At 44.4% G+C, this 17758-nt stretch overlaps 2 protein-coding genes across 10 annotated transcripts in view; both read left to right on the plus strand.

The window, feature by feature from the left end:
* The window catches only part of KALRN (kalirin RhoGEF kinase), a 522320-nt gene extending 517651 nt beyond the window's left edge, over positions 1-4669 (plus strand). For all 9 annotated transcript variants that reach the window (XM_074595384.1, XM_074595391.1, XM_074595388.1 and 6 more), the window contains 3 exons: positions 456-656; positions 1583-1721; positions 3996-4669. In XM_074595384.1, coding sequence (XP_074451485.1) covers positions 456-656; positions 1583-1721; positions 3996-4541 — 886 coding nt within the window. In that variant the 3' untranslated portion in view covers positions 4542-4669. The remainder of the gene's footprint in view (positions 1-455; positions 657-1582; positions 1722-3995) is intronic.
* Positions 4670-10544: 5875 nt separating this feature from the next.
* Positions 10545-16517, plus strand: UMPS (uridine monophosphate synthetase). Its single transcript, XM_074595690.1, has 6 exons — positions 10545-10744; positions 11173-11326; positions 12900-13568; positions 14247-14422; positions 14943-15057; positions 15851-16517. Exons 1-6 carry the CDS (start codon positions 10601-10603, stop codon positions 16030-16032), a joined length of 1440 nt encoding a protein of 479 aa, XP_074451791.1. The 5' UTR covers positions 10545-10600; the 3' UTR covers positions 16033-16517.
* Positions 16518-17758: the final 1241 nt, after the last annotated feature.

The raw sequence follows: 17758 nt of genomic DNA on the forward strand, positions 1-17758 counted from the left end.
TTATTACTGTGTGCCTGAAACAGTGAGACAAAATGATAGGTTAGGGATTAGTTAACAAAGCTTTTCTTTTAGTTGTCTGAGAAAGTTTGGGCTCTCTATTAAAACAACTGGAGAAGGGAGACCCACAGCTAAAAAAAGAGATAGAACCTGTAAAAGTGGCAGCAAATTGAACCCAGGGGAGATTATTAGAGGACATCAGTTTGGCTGTTCAAAGCAAAGCATCACCGTTTGCTCTCAGTATTTGCTAATCCCCAAAGAATCTCTACACCCAGGGTAAGAGGTGGAGGCTTTTTGTTGGAAAAGGTTATGAACAACTAATAAGTCTGATTCCTTGTGAAATATTAATGTGCCGAATCAAATAACACTTTGAAAATCAGTCTGTTATTGCATTGAAAACCAAGCATGATTAATTCATGAGGCTCCTTCATTATTCTGTGGTTTTGGGTTTTTTTCAGGGGACGATTCTCCATAGTAAAGAAATGCGTTCACAAAGCCACCCGGAAAGACGTTGCTGTAAAATTCATTAGTAAAAAAATGAAAAAGAAAGAGCAGGCGGCACACGAAGCAGCTTTGTTACAGCACCTACAGCATCCTCAGTACATCACTATCCATGATACCTACGAGTCTCCTACTTCCTACATCCTAGTTTTGGAACTGTAAGTACGTGGAGCTTGAATTCAAGTGTCTGGGTAGGAATCACAGCCCTGTTAAAGCCAAGGACAAAATTCACCCTGACTTCAGTGGGGCAAAAATTTTGTCATCTGTTTTTTATTGATTGTGATGTCAAATGCAATACCCATTTTCTGCAGAGCTTCCACTGCCTTTTCTTTACGATAGATAAGATTCAGAGGGACAAATAAAACTGCTTTCTCCTCTGGTGAAGCTTGCGTAATTGCATCACCAGTTAGTTTGTCGCACTGAATAGCATCAGATGAATTTGGGCAGTTTTGTCCAGTTTTTAAATTCAAGTAAATGTGTTTTAGCTAGATTGAAGCCTACATTGTTCTAATGCTTCTTGGTGAAAAGAGCTGTGTAGCAACTATGCTTGCCCCTATAAGGAGAAATAGCAACTGAGATCCAAAATGCTTCTTTGTTACAGTATATCCAACAAAGTATATTTGGGCTATTTGCTTGTTTATTTAGATGGATAAATAAAACTAGGTGGAAAACTTTTATTGGGTTAGTTTTCCCACAGAACATATTACCAGCTGAAAATGTCAGTGATTTTTTTTCTGCATTATGCAACTAGCTCTATAAATAAATAGATGAATCCAAACAATTAAGAGGATCTGTTTTCAAAGGAATTGCCTCCGTCTATTGAATCCATCCTTAAGCAAATGAGTTTACTTTGAGACTGTTGCTAAATATTTCAAGGACCGGAGATAACAATTGAGGATTAATCATTCTACCACTTCCGTGGCCTGCAGTATCTTGAGATATCATTAAATACTCATCAGGTCTTGCATTTTAGTTTCCTCCATTTTTAGGTCACAAAGTTTCCATTGCAATTTTGTTTTCAAATATTAACTGTTCCTAGAGATATCATGTGATCTTTCATGTGCAGGGTTTGATTTGTTTGTAGGATGGATGACGGTCGTCTCTTAGATTATCTAATGAACCACGATGAACTTATGGAGGAAAAAGTCGCTTTCTATATAAGAGACACAATGGAAGCCTTGCAGTATCTTCACAATTGCAGAGTGGCTCACTTAGACATAAAGGTAAGAAGAAAAGAGAGTGATGCTATTATTCAGTGCCCTGGCACAGAGTTCCCAGCTGCACAGACAGGGAGGAGGTGCAGTCTGTACCCCAAAGAGATGATCACTAAAGGGACAAGGACTATCTTTCAGACTTATTGAGCAGAGAAAGGACTTGCTGGCCTGCAGCGCAAAGTCTTTTTGCTTTCTTCAGACAAGAGATGCACCTATTTTCTTGATTCACTGGTTTGTTCTCAAGAGCTTTCTGGATTTAATGATGGAGGAGGAGGATGTCTGAGACACGAGCGAGATGTCACTAGCATCTGACTGAAGAGGAATTATAAGATAAATCCACAGGTCACGGTTTAGGCTCACACCTGTACTGACTTAGCTACCAAGCTTCCTGAGCAGAGCTGGCTTGTGCCCAGGCAGCTCAGGGCAGGCCAGAAGGAGCACGTGTCTCCTTCTCTCCCTGGAGAGCCCAAAGCAAGGGGAAAAGGAGTGTGGAGGGGAGCAGGAGGTGGGGAGGGCTTGCAGAGGCAAAGGAAAGCAGCACGCTGTGTTGTGCTGCAGAGCCTGAGAGGGGAACTGAGAGAGAGGAAGAACAAGCTGCATTGTGGACAAGAAATTCAGGCATTCCCTGATGTCACACTCAGTTAGATTAGCACAGCTTGAACCTCCTTTTGTTAGTGCACATGGCAGGAGGCACCGTACTGTCCTGGATTCAGCATTGTGCTGCTGTCTTCACCAACATCCCAGTTATCTTGGATGACAAAGAATTAGCGATTGAAGTTATGATCAAGTATTTTGAGTTTTGTGATCTGCAGCATTGATTCTGGTTGCCAGGGACATCAGATAATCTATGATTTTTTTCAGACTTAAATGCCAATTAAAAATGAAGAATGAGAGATGAGTTTAACTTTCTTGTGTAGTGGACAGTCTGGCTCCAAGGAGGTCTCTTCTCAACTCTCCAACCCCCAGGCATGTCAGATGAAGTGACGCTTTCATTCTTCTGCTGCCTACTACCACTACAAAAAAAAAGAAAGATTCCTTTTGTACAGTACCTCATGTGAGCATTAGTCCCAAAAGGCTAAATCAACCTGGCTTCTTTCAGTAAGATTGTTTGTATTTTCTGCTGTATTTATAGGACCTGTCAAAAAGTAGGTATCTCTTGGAGGTAAGAAACTGCACTGAATTCTCTATTTGATCATAAGATACTTCCCAGAAACAAGGTGGGAAGCCAATTTTCTGTGACCTATTTACAGTTCTCCTGAATGAGGGATGCTAAATAAAGCACCTTCTGTTGCTAAGTGGGAAACAGGAGATGCACTGGTAGTGACAGGAGACCTCGCCATGAACTGTCTTCTCCCAGGATCCTGCTCAAGAACATGTTGATTTTGTCAATGCAGACTGCACGAGAGAAGAGCAAGCAGAGAGAATGGAACAGCAGAGTAGTGAACTTTGCTTTATATATATAGCCATGAGGCACCAGTAAAATATGCATGAGGATGAGGGGCTATAGGACAGAAAAGTAAGTCTAGAGAGGGTGAAAGAAGTAAATTAAAAAATCATCTCAGAGCAAATAAAGGAAGCAAAATCCACGTTACGTCCCCAGAGCGGAGTGTATAGGCAATGCTCAGTATCTCCCACTGAGAAAGATCTTAAATACCCAAAAGAGTTGGTAAAACAGAGGGGAAAACAACTGGGATGAAATATAATTGCACACTGGCTTGGAAGTCGTGACTGGTGCTGGTGTTCATATGGGAACACTGGAAGCTCCATCCACGTCAACTGTCAGCGACAGTAATGGCACTCACCAGAGGTCCTCCCGGGGTGCGTGGTAGCGGAAGCAAAGTTGAACATTTATTTCATGAAGAACATTTCTGCTACAAGTTATGCACATTTATGTAGCCAGTTGTCATGTGAGCAAATGGAATCTAAATAAACTTGTATCAGGCACACACAAATCTTATCAAAATTTAAAAATCTGTCAGTGCTCTTAATCTGTACAGATTAGTTTGGGAAAATAAACTGTGTTTATTTGGGACAAAGTGCAAAATCCCAGTGCGTTGCCCTAGTGCAAAAGAGGATGTTGTCATTTCATCTTCAGCATTGATCTGACTTTACAGCCGTGTAAACAGCAGCTGAGCTGGTTCCTTGTCATTCATTCTCCTGATCTGTACCTCACATATCTGATTAAATGCGAGTTTTGATTGGCTATTAAACCTAAATGAAATCTACACATTTTATTTGCAAAAATATAATATAATTAAGTTTTTGTTATTATCTTTTCAACAGCCAGAAAATCTGCTCATTGATTTAAGAATCCCGGTACCTCGTGTCAAGATCATTGATTTGGAAGATGCGGTTCAGATCACAGGTCATTACCACATCCACCACCTGCTTGGAAACCCGGAGTTCACTGCTCCTGAAGTTATCCAAGGCCTTCCTGTCTCCCTGAGCACAGATATCTGGAGCATTGGGGTCCTCACCTACGTCATGTTAAGTGGTGTCTCTCCATTCCTGGATGAAAGCAAAGAGGAGACTTGTATCAATGTGTGCAGAGTAGATTTCAGCTTCCCACCCGAGTACTTCTCCGATGTGAGTCATGCCGCCAGGGATTTCATCAATGTAATTCTCCAGGAAGACTTCAGGAGACGGCCAACGGCAGCCACTTGTTTACAGCATCCGTGGCTGCAACCGCACAACAGCAGCTATTCCAAGATCCCACTGGATACCTCCCGCTTGGCTTCCTTCATTGAGCGCCGCAGGCACCAGTACGACGTGCACCCGGTCCCCAGCGTCAAGAGTTTCCTGATGAGCAGGCTGAACCCAGGCACATAATGCCTCCCTCCCTGGGGTCCTACATGGCTGGTGCTGAGGCAAGGTGCAGGGAGCAAGCAGGCACGAAGCAGAACTGTCTGTACATAGTCCCGTACTCGGCGTTTACATTTCACGTGGCTTCCCTAACTGCAGAGTACAAATCATTGCAGACGTGGCAGTACCTGCCCAGTTCCTCGGGACCAAAGCAAAGGGGTACCCGCTCCCTCCCCTTGGCGGGCTCCTCCTGGGACACGTGCTCTTGTCGCATCCACCGCGAAACAGGACCATGGGAAGCAAACACCAACTGGAAATGAGAGCCAAAATTGTAGTTGCCTTAATCTTTGTGAGGCAGCCTTATAAGAAATCCTCTTGATCTTGCTGAACTGATTTCAAAATGTACGAGAGATTAGGAGTAGGATAGTCGGGGGAGTGAGACTAGGCTGACCTTAGCGTGTACTGCAGAACTGCACTGAAGTCAGTTTTTGCTGATATCATTGGAAGCCTGCTCCAGGTTAACAGATGGATTTTCCAAGCCCCATATGCCTGGGTCTGCCATGATTTCGGTGGGGACTTTGCCTGCGTAGGACATGCAAGATCAGGCCCTAGTCACTGCTGGGTTGGCTTCTGTGGTGGCGTGGCTTAGATACACTCTCGCTGTGTTAGTGCTCAGACCAAAATCCCATGTTAATCCTTGGGTTTTCTGCGGTGTCAAGTCAACATGCAGTACCTTTCAGAGCTACGATTAAGGCAATGAATTCATTGGAGCATACAGCTGATTTTGACTAAGCACAATGGGACTACGATGGGTTTTTTTAAAAGCATTTTATAAACACTGTACAGAAATCTTTTGCAAAACCTGTGCATTGAGAAAAGGCTGTGTCCAATTTTTGCAGTATCTGTAAACTAGATGATGATGAAGACAATTTTTTCTATCACAGGTTTTCAGTATACATATATTGTATCATACATATAAATATATATATATATATTTAAAGGATCCTGTTCCATTTCTAGCTTCAGAATTGCTTGGCCCAAAGTCCATCTAAGCCTTTGGAGTGCAGTAGGAGTGGTGAGTTCATCCGTGTGCTTACAGCTTGAAAATCGTTTTCAGTGTCTAAAGTATGTCATTTGTTTCATTTCCAAACTTGTAAACGTCTCTCAGCCACCGTTAGCACCTCATCACTAAAGCATTCGTGAGGAAATTTTTATGCCCGAAGCCTAATTTGTAATAAAATAAAAAATATTCACAATTAAAACATTTCTCTCTTGCAAGCCAAGTTGCAACATCACCATATTGATGTTACAGTGATGGAGCCAGCCTTAAATATAACCAACGCAGGGAGTCTGCAGCGACAAATCAGCAGTTTGTAGACTGGCCAAATCTTCCTCTCTAGCAGTGGGACTGGGAAGGGAAACACCTCCCCGGCTGGGGCTTCCCCATCCTGCTGCTGCACCACAAAACTCTACAGCCTTGTAGGGTGACGATGAAAAAGATATTTTTTTTCCCCCTGGCATGCGAGGACTTTGTCTCCGTGCTGAGTGCCATTGCTGTGCCTATAATGGGAAATGTCAGTTGTTGCCAAAGGTTTTCCTAAGGAAAAGGGCTTGATCTGACCATGTGTGCTCAGTATAGAGTCTCTTGTAAGGGCAAGAGTCACATTTAATGTAAGACCCAAATAGCTGCACTGTGAGCCTGCAATACATCTGCAGGAGCAAAAGCTGTCTCTGCCAGCAGGTGGTGGAGATGCTCTGCAAGTACTGTTAAACTCTCAGGGCTCTGCTAGCCCTTTGATCCACCTCCAAGCTCAGTTTCAGGGTAGGCAGGAGACCCGGCCCTTCTCTATCAGTACGCTGGAGTGGTCGGTATTTTGATAGTGGAGAAGAAAGGAGACACAGCAAAAAAACCCCAACATTCAGCACCGCGTACGTGCAATACAAGAACAGGCCTTGAGGTCGGGGAGCCACAGTTAGGAGGGCGAGCCTGGGTGTCTCAGCAGAGCCAGAAGAGGTGTACGAGGCTGTGTGGCTGGTGGAGAGGTCTAATACAGGGGAAGTTGTGGAAAGGTGTGAAAGAGACAGTGTTCACAGAAGGCTAAGCCTTCTGGATCAGCTAAAACCTATCTCAGTTCCCCTCTGTAGTGCAGCAGCTCATTTTCTAAGCAATCCAGCAGCACCTCTTAGACAAAGACCAGACTCTCATCCTAAGCGAGAGTGTGAAGTATGTGATTTCTTAGCAACCAAAACTTCTTCAGACAGCAGTCATCAAGGGGTGTCTTTAATTAGCACCAGCCTCAGGTACTTTCTCACTACAGGACTGTTTGTACTCCTTCCTGTTTGTCAAAGCTGGCTCTTTGTGCTGTGATAGCGCTGCCCTTAAAAAAATATTTATGGAAGTGTGGTTTATAAAACCCACAGCTTTTATTAGGCCTGTGGGTACAGTTTAAGCCACAGTCTTTCTGCTTGGCATTAATACAAACAAATTCTCATGTATCACATGAAATCTGGAGTTATTTATCATTTTATTTTCCTACCTCCTGCATTCGCATCTCAAACTGCAACAGCAGACACTTTGGATGCACAGGGGGGAAAAGCTGGATTGTTTAAGGAGATATTTAAGCCTCTCATTGCTACTAAATAACGGGGCCGGGGGCGGGGGCGGAACCAAAGCGAAACCCAAAAGGCTGGAAGAGGATACATGTTTAGGAATTGGTGCTCAGATTCAAAGAAGAGATTCCTTGTCAAGGGAGGGCTGGAGGTGCAACTGTAATTCTGTTGTAAAGAGATTACAGAAGCTCAGTAAGGAGGCCTGGAGTGAGCCCACTGGGCGAGAAGCACCACAGCCAACCCCTTTTGCAGCATTCTCCAACTACTGGATTGTCTGGTGCATGAAATATTGCCTGTAACAAACATGGGGAAACACAGTTTCTCATAAATCTCCATTAGGCCCTTACAAAGCTCCCCAGAGAGCAGCTGAAGGTTTCCACCTGCAGCTTTACCACTCAGGGTATTCCCAAGACTTCACTCCCAAGAGTGAAGGTGTGATGGTAGCTGCACCCCCTAGCTTCTGTGGCAGCTTCAGACCAGCTAGAATGACCAACAGTAATACTAGCCATGGAGCATCACAAGCTTGGTGCAGACTGGCACTACGCACACAGCCACCACCTTCAGACATCTTCATGGTGGTCTTGCCCTGGGCTGACATCAAAGTACGCTTGCTCACAGCATCACCCCAGCACTGGGGTAGGTGACAGGCCGCAGCAAGAAGGCCAGCGAAACACAGCCCGGAGAGCATGGTGACATGTGGCACTCATTATTTAAGACAGCCACAATTAAAGAATGCACATGGAAATGAGAAACTAATTCGCCTCTCTCTCTCTCCACTCCACTTGGAGCAGCCAGGACAGGTAGTTTCACTCTTAGTCATTGACTAGGAAATCTGATTGCCCATGTAACATTGTCATCTCCCATTGGGTGCCCCAAGCACTTGCTGCCCTGCGGGTGATCCCCATCTTTCCACCCAGCTGCCGAGCACCTAATGCATGTTACTATGGGGATGACACGCAGCCAGTCCAGGGTTTCAGACTTTAATTTCTTAAAGCAACCCAGGCTTTAAAATTTACAAAATTTCCCTCTTCCTACTTGTACCAACACGTCTTGTTTAGTCTTACTGCCCTTTTACTTTAGATGACCCTATTTTTTTCAGTAACATTTATCTTTAAAAGTATTTTGCTTTTAAACTAAGTTAATGCTGAGACAAAGTCTGTGCCCTCAACTGACCTGTACAAGCTCTGTGGCTTTGGTGAAGTTCCTTAGCATTTCTGATGATGCTATTAGGCCTTTGTTATGGATACCGTGAATAAAGGCTAAATGTAGAACCGCACATTAAGACCTGACTATATATAACCATATTTTAATACCCTTGCAATGAGGGGACTGCATCAAGTGACCTGAGATAATATAAACTTCTGAGACAGATGTAAAGGCTAGTCTGTATATACAAACGTCTAACAGATAATTAACGCGCACAGGTGCTAACCACCTGGTTTTGTTTCAGTTCCTTTCACTGCAGAGGTAGATTCTCCTCTAACACAGGGCTTGGATTTAATTTCCAGCTCATTCATTCATGTCCCATCAGAAAATGGTGCTTTCCCAAGGAAACAAAATAAAATCCCATTTTTACTAGGCTGACTGCACACTGCCATCAAGTGATGAATTCTCATTCTGGGATCTGTATAGCGGTGAGTGTTACCATAGCGTCAGGATGCTGAATATTCGCTGTAACTGTAGTCTTTCTTATGGAGCTAGTGAAAAACCAACATCTCTACTCAAGCCATATCTCACCTTCATGTCCAACTTCTGATGCTGGTGCTTTTACCTCTCTTTCTACTAAACTGTTCAGCGTTGCTCTGCCACTGAGGTCAATTTGATGGTCACTTTTGGAAGGCAAATGCAAAAGAAAGTGCAAAAAATAAAATAAATAAAAATCTCAGATTTATTCACTGAGATGAGAGCAAACAGTTGGAAGCTTTTCAATCTTTGCAACAATCAACTGAAGGAGGAAAAAAGAAACAGTATTGCTAACAGCTCAGCATTTTCAAGGTGCAAAGTAATTCCACAGCCTTAATTATTTCAGTGTATTGCTGGTCTGCCTTAAATGTATCTTCAGTTTTATTGCAGATTTCATTTTGTATGCCCACAATGTTGTTTTGTAAAGGTAAGTTTGTAAATATTTCCTTTGTAAGTCTAATCACTCATGTGTACTGTTGTGAGGTGATTACTTGCTGTCCCATGTTGTTATTACTATACTGCAGTATATACGATCATCTACGGATGTATCTTCAAACTGTACATCTTCTGTCCTTGCATTCCTATAAATAGAGTATACTAATGATGCAGTTTCTGGGCTTTTTCGATTAAATACAATTGTTCAGAGAAGAGCGGGTCAGTCTTATTTCACTCGTATGGCATTCTTCCCGAGGCCTTGAAGACTCAGAGCTTGCTCATCACTTTATTCACATTTACTGGAGGGATGTTCAGAGGAAACCAGCACAAGGGACCACCGCATCGGCCAACTCTGAGCCTTGCACAGGTCAACCCAGAAACAAAGCAGCCTCTCGGGAGTCACCCCAAAACACAAAGTCTCTGGTCACAGTGTTGTCCGAAAAGTGGAGTCGTTGCCCAGTGTGCCATAAACTAGTTCTCGCACACAGGGGAGATAACGCATTTTATTCAGGCCTGGGTGCTCGGTGGATTTCCACAAATCAAACACAGCCCATGCCAGTTTCCTTGTTATATTTACACAGAAAAGCTACAAGGCAGTACTCTCACAGTTACAATAATTGGTTAGTCATTTACATATAATTATAATATCTGCTGTGTCATTCTCTTCAATCATAGCATCTGCAGGGAGGAAGGGTCTTCACCTGGGCGAAGGTCTTCTTGACCTGTGGGCGTGTGTTTTAGTGTTATAATGAAGACAGTCCAGTTAATGACACCTGGACTCTGGTTTTCACTGCCAAATTGGCATTGTTTGTAGAAGCACTTTGATTAGATGTTCATTTAAGGTATTAAGTGTCCCAGGCAGACCGAATAATTAGACTATTGGTGTTCCTTCAAACAATTCCCTTTGATCCTCTCCTTAGCAACTACTTAGCAACTATCTACAATCATCTTTAACTATGGACCCAGTACATAAAACTTAACTACAGAGCCATGGTTAGCTTTAATTTCGATGATAACTATCAACACCAACATCCCCCCCTGCAGCAGCGGTTTCTGCTTCCCTGTAGAAAGGGATGCTGCCGGGGGGGAGGCCGGGGCAGACCCTGAACGCCTCCCCCTGCGGCGTGGGGCCGGGCCGCGGGGAGCCGGGCTCTCTACCGTTCGGGGCTGGGCACCATATCCCGGGAAGAGGGGACCTGAGGCCGGGGACAGCGGGGATAAGTCCCGCCGGGGGCCTGTGCCTCCCCCGCCACCGCGCTCCCCTCAGCGCATCCCGCCCCGCCCTCCTCCCGCCCACGCGCACGGCGCGCGCCGAGCCCTTCCCGCGCTGCTGCGTCATCTCCCGGCGCCGGGGCGGGATGGCGGCGGCGGGGAGCGTGGCGCTGGCGCTGCGCGAGGCGGGCGCCCTGCGATTCGGCGACTTCGTGCTGAAGAGCGGCCGCGCCTCCCCCGTCTACATCGACCTGCGCCGCCTCGTCTCGCACCCGCGCCTCCTCCGCCAGGTGCGGGGCTGGGGGGTTCCCCCACACACCTGGGGCCGGGCGGCGGCAGTGTGGGGGGAGAGGGGTCGGGCCGGGTCCTGCCCGGCGGAGAGGGCTCAGGGTGCCAGGCCGCGCTTATCCGTGCCTCAGGGCCCATGCGACATCCGGGAGGTCTCGGGTCTCTCTGAGCTCCTTTTAGCTGAAGGAGGGGAGGGGGAGGTACGGGAGCGCCTCTCGGGAGGGGCCGTCCCGGGGCCGGGGCCGCGGCCGTCTGGCCAGCAGCCCGCCGGGTGGAGGTGGGCCGTCTGCTCGCTGTAGGGACAGCGACTGGCGAATGGTGTAAAGGAGAGAGGTTTTCAAGCGCTTGTATTGCTTCCTTTGGTAATAGGCGTGTTTAGTCGTGATCGCTCGGGTCTGACTCCTAAGAAACACCTGGTTGTCCTTTTCAGGTTGCAGATCTTCTCTTCCAAGCAGCCAAAGGTGCTGGTCTCCAGTATGACTGCGTGTGCGGCGTTCCTTACACAGCACTGCCATTGGCCACAATTATCTGCGTTGAAAATCAGATTCCAATGCTTATACGGAGGAAGGAAGCGAAAGACTATGGTAAAAACTTCAAATCAAGAATTTATGTCTACTTGTTGTCTTATTTTTGAAATGACTGTATTTTGTGGTTCTGTAATGTGTGGTGTCTCCTTTACAGTTTAAGGCTACTATTCCCAATCGAAAAGCAGCACCCTTTCCCCCTAAAACATGTACGTCTCACAGCATCCCAGCCTGGTCAGGCTCTCCCAGCTGCTTGCTGATTAAGGGGCAGCTTGAATCCTGCTGTAGCAGGTTTGGAGTTGTGGGGGGGTGGGGGAAGAGTTCTGTTTATTTTTTGAATTCAGCAGTGTTTCTTTTCCTTGGCACCATTACTGTGGTTCATGGTTATTGGCCTCTTTCAGAAACTGAGCTTTATAACTTCGTTTCTCTGATATGCTGAGACCTGTGTGACATTTCACCCCCAAACAGGACTTTTTGCATATCGCTTCGAAGAGGAACCTTTCTAGTCTCATCTTCATTTACCTCTCAAACCACTTTTTCTTTCTTAATCCTGTAGCCCTATAATCAGTGGGCAAGGTGGACCAGGTGAGAAGCAGTCAGCTCTCTACCCATTGAACCAGTAGTTGGATTTTGGCGGAGGCAAGGAGGAGAGAAGGCTGAAATAGTAACCTATAGTAGCGACTGGATTTCAGCATATGATAAAAGTTATCCTCTTCCAACAGTATTCAATTAGAAAGGATGTTTGTCACAACTGAATGTTACTCCTATGTTAGTCAGTGTGCCAGAAATGAAAATGTTTGCTGTTCCTTCTTGTGAAGGACAAGTCAATTGTGATGGCAATTAACTGCCTGGCACAAGGTTTCCGGTGTCACATGGATTGCAAAGCTGTACATATGCTCCTTCTCTAGGCTGTCATGGTCTAAACGATGCACTTGCTGCATAATGTTCTCCTGCTGCTCGCTGCTTCCTGGGAAAGCTCGGCACCCTTTGTTGTTGCTCCCCAGGAGGCCTTTCATGGACGTGTGCCTGTTGGTTAGGGCAAAGGCATTTGGGGCTTTACTCCTTCTAATTGTTCTAACAGGCATATTAAACTCTGAATAATGCCTGTGGAAAACAGGAAGTATGCTGAGGAGTACCAATAACTTGGCTGCTTTAAAGGTGTTTTAAATAAGTGGAGAAAACTGTAATTCTGAGCATTCAATTCATGGCAATAATAAACTTCTGTAGTCATCTTACCTAAAGATTAAAATTTTTGCAGTTGACAATATGTCAGTTTTGTTAATGGAACAACTTCTGGAAATGTAGAGGAGTATTTTGTTCACTTGGAGAAGTAACAATCTTTATGAATTTAATTACAAGACAGTGACTGAGCTGTGGTAAGAACTATGATAACTGGTACCGGATAATAACTAAAGAAATTACCTCTCCGTACTGCCAGTGAATGTGAAATTCCTATTCTCTTGAAGTCCATTTCCATTGGACTTCAGGATATGCTGCAGCTTATGCTTGTATGTAGAACAAATATGACCTTTATATTAGCATAGCAAGTTAAATTTTTGATATTTTAATGTTTTTGAAGGGGGGTCTTATAAACTTTCTTAATTTAGTGGAGTGTTTGCCTTTTATTTTTAAGGTACTAAACGGCTGGTGGAAGGCACCGTTAATCCAGGAGAAACATGCTTGATCATTGAAGATGTGGTAACAAGTGGATCTAGTGTACTGGAAACTGCAGAAGTCCTTCAGAAAGAAGGATTAAAAGTCACGGATGCCGTAGTGCTGTTGGACAGGGAGCAGGGTGGGAAGGCCAGGTTAGAGGAATGTGGAATTCGCCTGCACTCTGTGTGCACATTGTCTGGGGTGTTGGAAATTCTCCAGCAGCGGGGAGAAGTGGCTGTGGAGATGGTTGAAAAGGTGAAGAAGTTCATTCAGGGAAATGTGTTTGAGCCAGTGGCTCAGAACGGCCCCGCTCCTGTGAAGAGACTGTGTAAAGAGCTGAGCTTCAGCGCTCGTGCCGAGCTGCCGGGGGTACACCCTGTTGCAGCCAGGCTTCTCACGCTCATGGAAAAGAAGCAAACTAACTTGTGCCTTTCTGCTGATGTCACCAGCTCCAAAGAGCTGCTGCAGTTAGCTGCCACCCTGGGCCCCAGCATTTGTGTCCTGAAGACTCATATAGACATCCTGAATGATTTTACCCAGGAGGTAGTAAAGGAGTTGAGAACGCTTGCAGATCAACATGAATTCTTGATTTTTGAAGACAGGAAATTCGCGGACATTGGAAACACAGTGAAACATCAATATGAAGGTGATTATCATCAACCTCGATTTACTGTAACTGTGCTGCTGGTGTGTGTAACTGCAGCACTGACACAGGTTGCCAGGAGACATTGTGGAATCTCCAGCCTTGGAGAAGATTCAAGGGGACAAGGCCCTGAGCAACCTGATGTAGCTTTGAAGCTAACCCTGCTGAGAGGGTATGGCCTCTAGAGGTCCCTTACGACCTAAACCTTTTTAGGAATCTATGGTTGTGCTCAGCAAGTACTTCTGAGTCATTGTTTGCCATGAGAAGAATGCAGCGTGGCCTCTTAAGGCAGCCTGCTGCTGTGTGCTCACTGCGGCTTTCATTTGATATTGCATCTGCAACTGTAGAACTGTTTTTTTTCTGATCCATATATCCCATATGATCTGCATACTGTATTGAAAGGTAACACCTGTGACGGTAAATTTTTAGGTTGCCATGAATGCCTCAATGAATGTTAAAGGTGAGATACTAAAAAGTGTTTGTGAAAAGTAAAACTGAGAGATCATGCTTTGTGGTTAGACTGTCTGATGAGACTGAACTTGTAACTGTCAAGCTTCGATAGTAAAACTGTCTTTTAAAATGGGAATGGTTTAGCCTGCAGCTTGTTCTGTTTAACTTGTGTTTCCTGTTTAATACGTTTCTAATAACACTTTTTCTGTGTCGTGCTATCCATGTTCTCAGGTGGTGTGTTCAAAATTGCATCTTGGTCAGATATCATTAATGCCCATGTGGTTCCAGGCTCTGGAGTTGTGAAAGGTCTGAAGGAAGTAGGTCTTCCTCTCCAGCGCGGCTGTCTCCTGATTGCCGAGATGAGTTCCCAAGGCTCACTTGCAACGGGTGAATACACAAAAGCTGCAGTAAGTAGGCAGACTTGTTTAAGGCTAAAGGCACAAAGGTTTTGTGTGCTTCCAATATTTGCACTTCCAAAAGTCTCTCCAGGTCTAAGTATTACAGCGCGGTTCTTTTCCTGTGGAGACTCAGGAATCTGACAGTGTGGCCTTTAAAGGTTGCAGCTGTAGGCTGGTGGTGTGAAGTGGTCAGAGTTCACACTGTGAATGCTAGTAAACATGCCAGTTGTCCCCCCTCCTTTTTTTTTTTTTCTTTTTTCTGAAGCAATGAATTTCCAATTAGTTTAAGTTCATTCATTGTATTATTTGTAATGTAGAAAGAAACATAACACTCACGTTCCTGGCTGCAAGTGCAGCATGGCCAGTGCGGGGTGAGTCAGCTCTGGGTGACTTTACATTGGTAAAGCAAGAACAGGCGTTTCATACCCTTTCCCTGCACAGCTTAATGTGTCAAAGGGTGGAAGAGAAACAGACTGCTAGTCAAGCTTAACTTTAGGTATATCATTTGTAACTGTTTACTGATTTTCAGGTACAGATGGCTGAAGACAACTCGGATTTTGTTTTTGGATTCATATCTGGATCTAGAGTTAGTAATAAACCGGAATTTCTTCACTTAACTCCAGGGGTGCAGCTGCAAGCTGGAGGTAACTTTTTCTGAATTACTTATAGTCTGTTTGTAACTACAGTAAGTGATCTAGCCTTCAGTGAAAATGTGACTTCTGGAAAGGGTTTGGTTGCTGTTTCTCTGGTGGGAGGAGTCTGTATTTGCCATTACGGGCTGCCTTCTGTATTTCTGGGTACGCTGATCCCTTCCCTGGGAGCTCTGAAAGGCAACCAGCAGGCTGTGCAGCTTTGTGCTGAGGTCTGTGCATATCATAAAGCACAGTCCTTAGTACATACGAAATGCCTTCAGATAGGCGTTAGGTTAGATGTACAACTACTCAGAGGAGTAGAAAAAAAGATTTTAAATAAATACATAAGTCTAATTGTAACTGTTGATACTGATACAGATGCAGTATCAAATGAGTTGGAAGTCTTACACTGACTAAACAGGTTATCACTGAACCACGTAGGGGAGATGTGTTTCTCTTATGAAACCTGAAGTGATATCACAAGTTTTTATACGAATGTTTGGGGATTTGTCTTGTTTTAAGAAGGCTGAGGCTTAGTTCTATAATCCTGATAGGTATTTCTTTGTGTAACCGTTCCATGTATTGTGACTGACAAATCATGAAAAAGGAGGACGCTCCCTGTCAAATTTGATGGGTGTAATTTCATTGTTCATTAGTTGGCGACACAGTTTCTAGTTATGTCTGTGGATTGTTAGGGTGAGAGCTGGAACAGCGTACCTGTTCTCTGTTCCAGCACCTCATTGAAGGTTTTTAGTAGATACGGTTTTGTACAAACTAAAACAAATAAATGGTGTCTCTATTTCAGGTGATAACCTTGGACAGAAGTACCTAAGCCCCAAGGAAGTTATTATCAAAAAAGGTTCAGATATCATTATTGTGGGACGTGGCATCTTGGCAGCTTCAGACCGTCTTCAAGAAGCAGAGAAGTACAGGAAGGCAGCTTGGGAGAGCTACATAAGCAGACTTGATGTTCTTGCAGAAGATTGAAAGCAGGCCAATTTCCAAGTCAACAAGCCAAGCTGGTGGAGTTGCAGTCATTGTGAGACACTTCAGCCAGTAGAAAAATGCCCTTTTGGAGAAAAATCTTTAGTAATTAAGTTATTTTTAATTGTACACACATAGATAAAGTCGTACATGTACAAGTTGGTCTTTCTAATGTTTGAATACATGGCCCCAAAGCTTCATGCCCAGTTTTTAGCCTTTATAGCTTTTCTCTGCTGAAAAATGTTGCACGAAACACTCCAAGGGTGTTTGATTGGTTGTTGTTTTTGTTTTGTTTCCCCACCTTCAAATTCCTTCTGGCTGTGGAGTGTTTTACTGTTCTCAGTAGACTTCACCTGCAGACCTGGCCTGCTACCCTGCTCTCACAGGATTACTCAGCTCTGCTATTTCCTAGGAGCAAGTATGGGTCTTAATCCCATGCTGTGAAATTGAATAATGTGTTTTATAATAAATACTTTTTTTCTACTGTCTGTCTTTCATTGGATCTATAAGTCTTCCTTCTGTGGCAGTGTGAAATACTGACTTTTTATAAAAAAGTGTGTTTGTGATTGCAGCGATCATTACTCATGTTTCTGTTTACAAGAGCTACAAAGAATTTGTCAGAACAACTAGTTGTTGTGTGCTTAATTACAGTGAAGCTGTTGATTTCTCTATTGAGAAACAAAAATGTACTTTCTGTCTACTGACTTTTTGTGACAGTAGCTGGCATACTTCCAGGAATTACTTTCCACTCTTTGTGATGAAGGAGAAGAAGCAGAAATGTCTTGTATGATTGATTAGAGTCATACACTTCTTTTGATTGGAAAGGATAGAATAACCTTAAATATATCTAGTGTATGTGTGGTGGAAACTGGCTTGAATTTTCATTGCTGTCAAGAAGGTGAAGACAAATGGTGACGCAGTTCTAGACCTCTTGCTGTGCTGGTGCAGAGCACGCAGAGGAAGCTGGGTCCCTTTGTTAATACACTTACCTGTAGACTGGGAACAACTATATCTAGTGAGAAGAGTTTTTTGGCGTTAGTACTAGACTCTTCACTAGGGCTTTCAAAATAGGAGGTTTGAGTTATGCTGAAGTTCAGAAAGAGCGTTACTGTTGGTTGGATTAATCTATGCAGTGTCTAAGACCAAGATATGCAGGCTTGGATTTGAGGGCTTTGTGCTCTGCTTCTGTTTGTGACATTGTGCTCTGTTGGCAGTAAGAATTCAGAAAAGTACGACTGAAAGACTTCCTCACTGTCTGGGCATGTTGGGGGTGATGACCTTGCCCTTTCACATTCCACGTGCCCTGGAAGTGTGCTTCCACTCCCATTGGTGAAGGGTCTTCTTATGGGGCTTAGAAGTTGGTTACTATGGGGAGAATATTCGAATTCACTTGGGGTGTGTGGTTTTTGTGTTGTGGGTTTTTTGTTTGTTTTTTTTCTTTAGTCCTTGGGGCTATCGTATGGTTCGTGAGTGTTCTCATGTACCATAATTTATATCTGGAGAGCTCCATCCAGGAAAGATGAAGGGCTCCCCTGGCCACCTTCCACAGCTGGAACTCGATGAGTGCACTGTCTTGTGCAGCTGCCCTGTGAGTCATAAAATTTCACATCAGGTTCTAAGAACTTCCAGTCCGAAGTGAGTGGGGGTTTTGGGATTTGTTCACTGTCTCAATTATCTCATGGCCTTGAGGCCTGTAGCAGAAGCAAGGCTTTCTCACTTAAACTGTTCT

The sequence above is a fragment of the Larus michahellis genome, chromosome 7, assembly GCF_964199755.1.
Source record: "Larus michahellis chromosome 7, bLarMic1.1, whole genome shotgun sequence".
Taxonomy (NCBI): Eukaryota; Metazoa; Chordata; class Aves; order Charadriiformes; family Laridae; genus Larus; species Larus michahellis.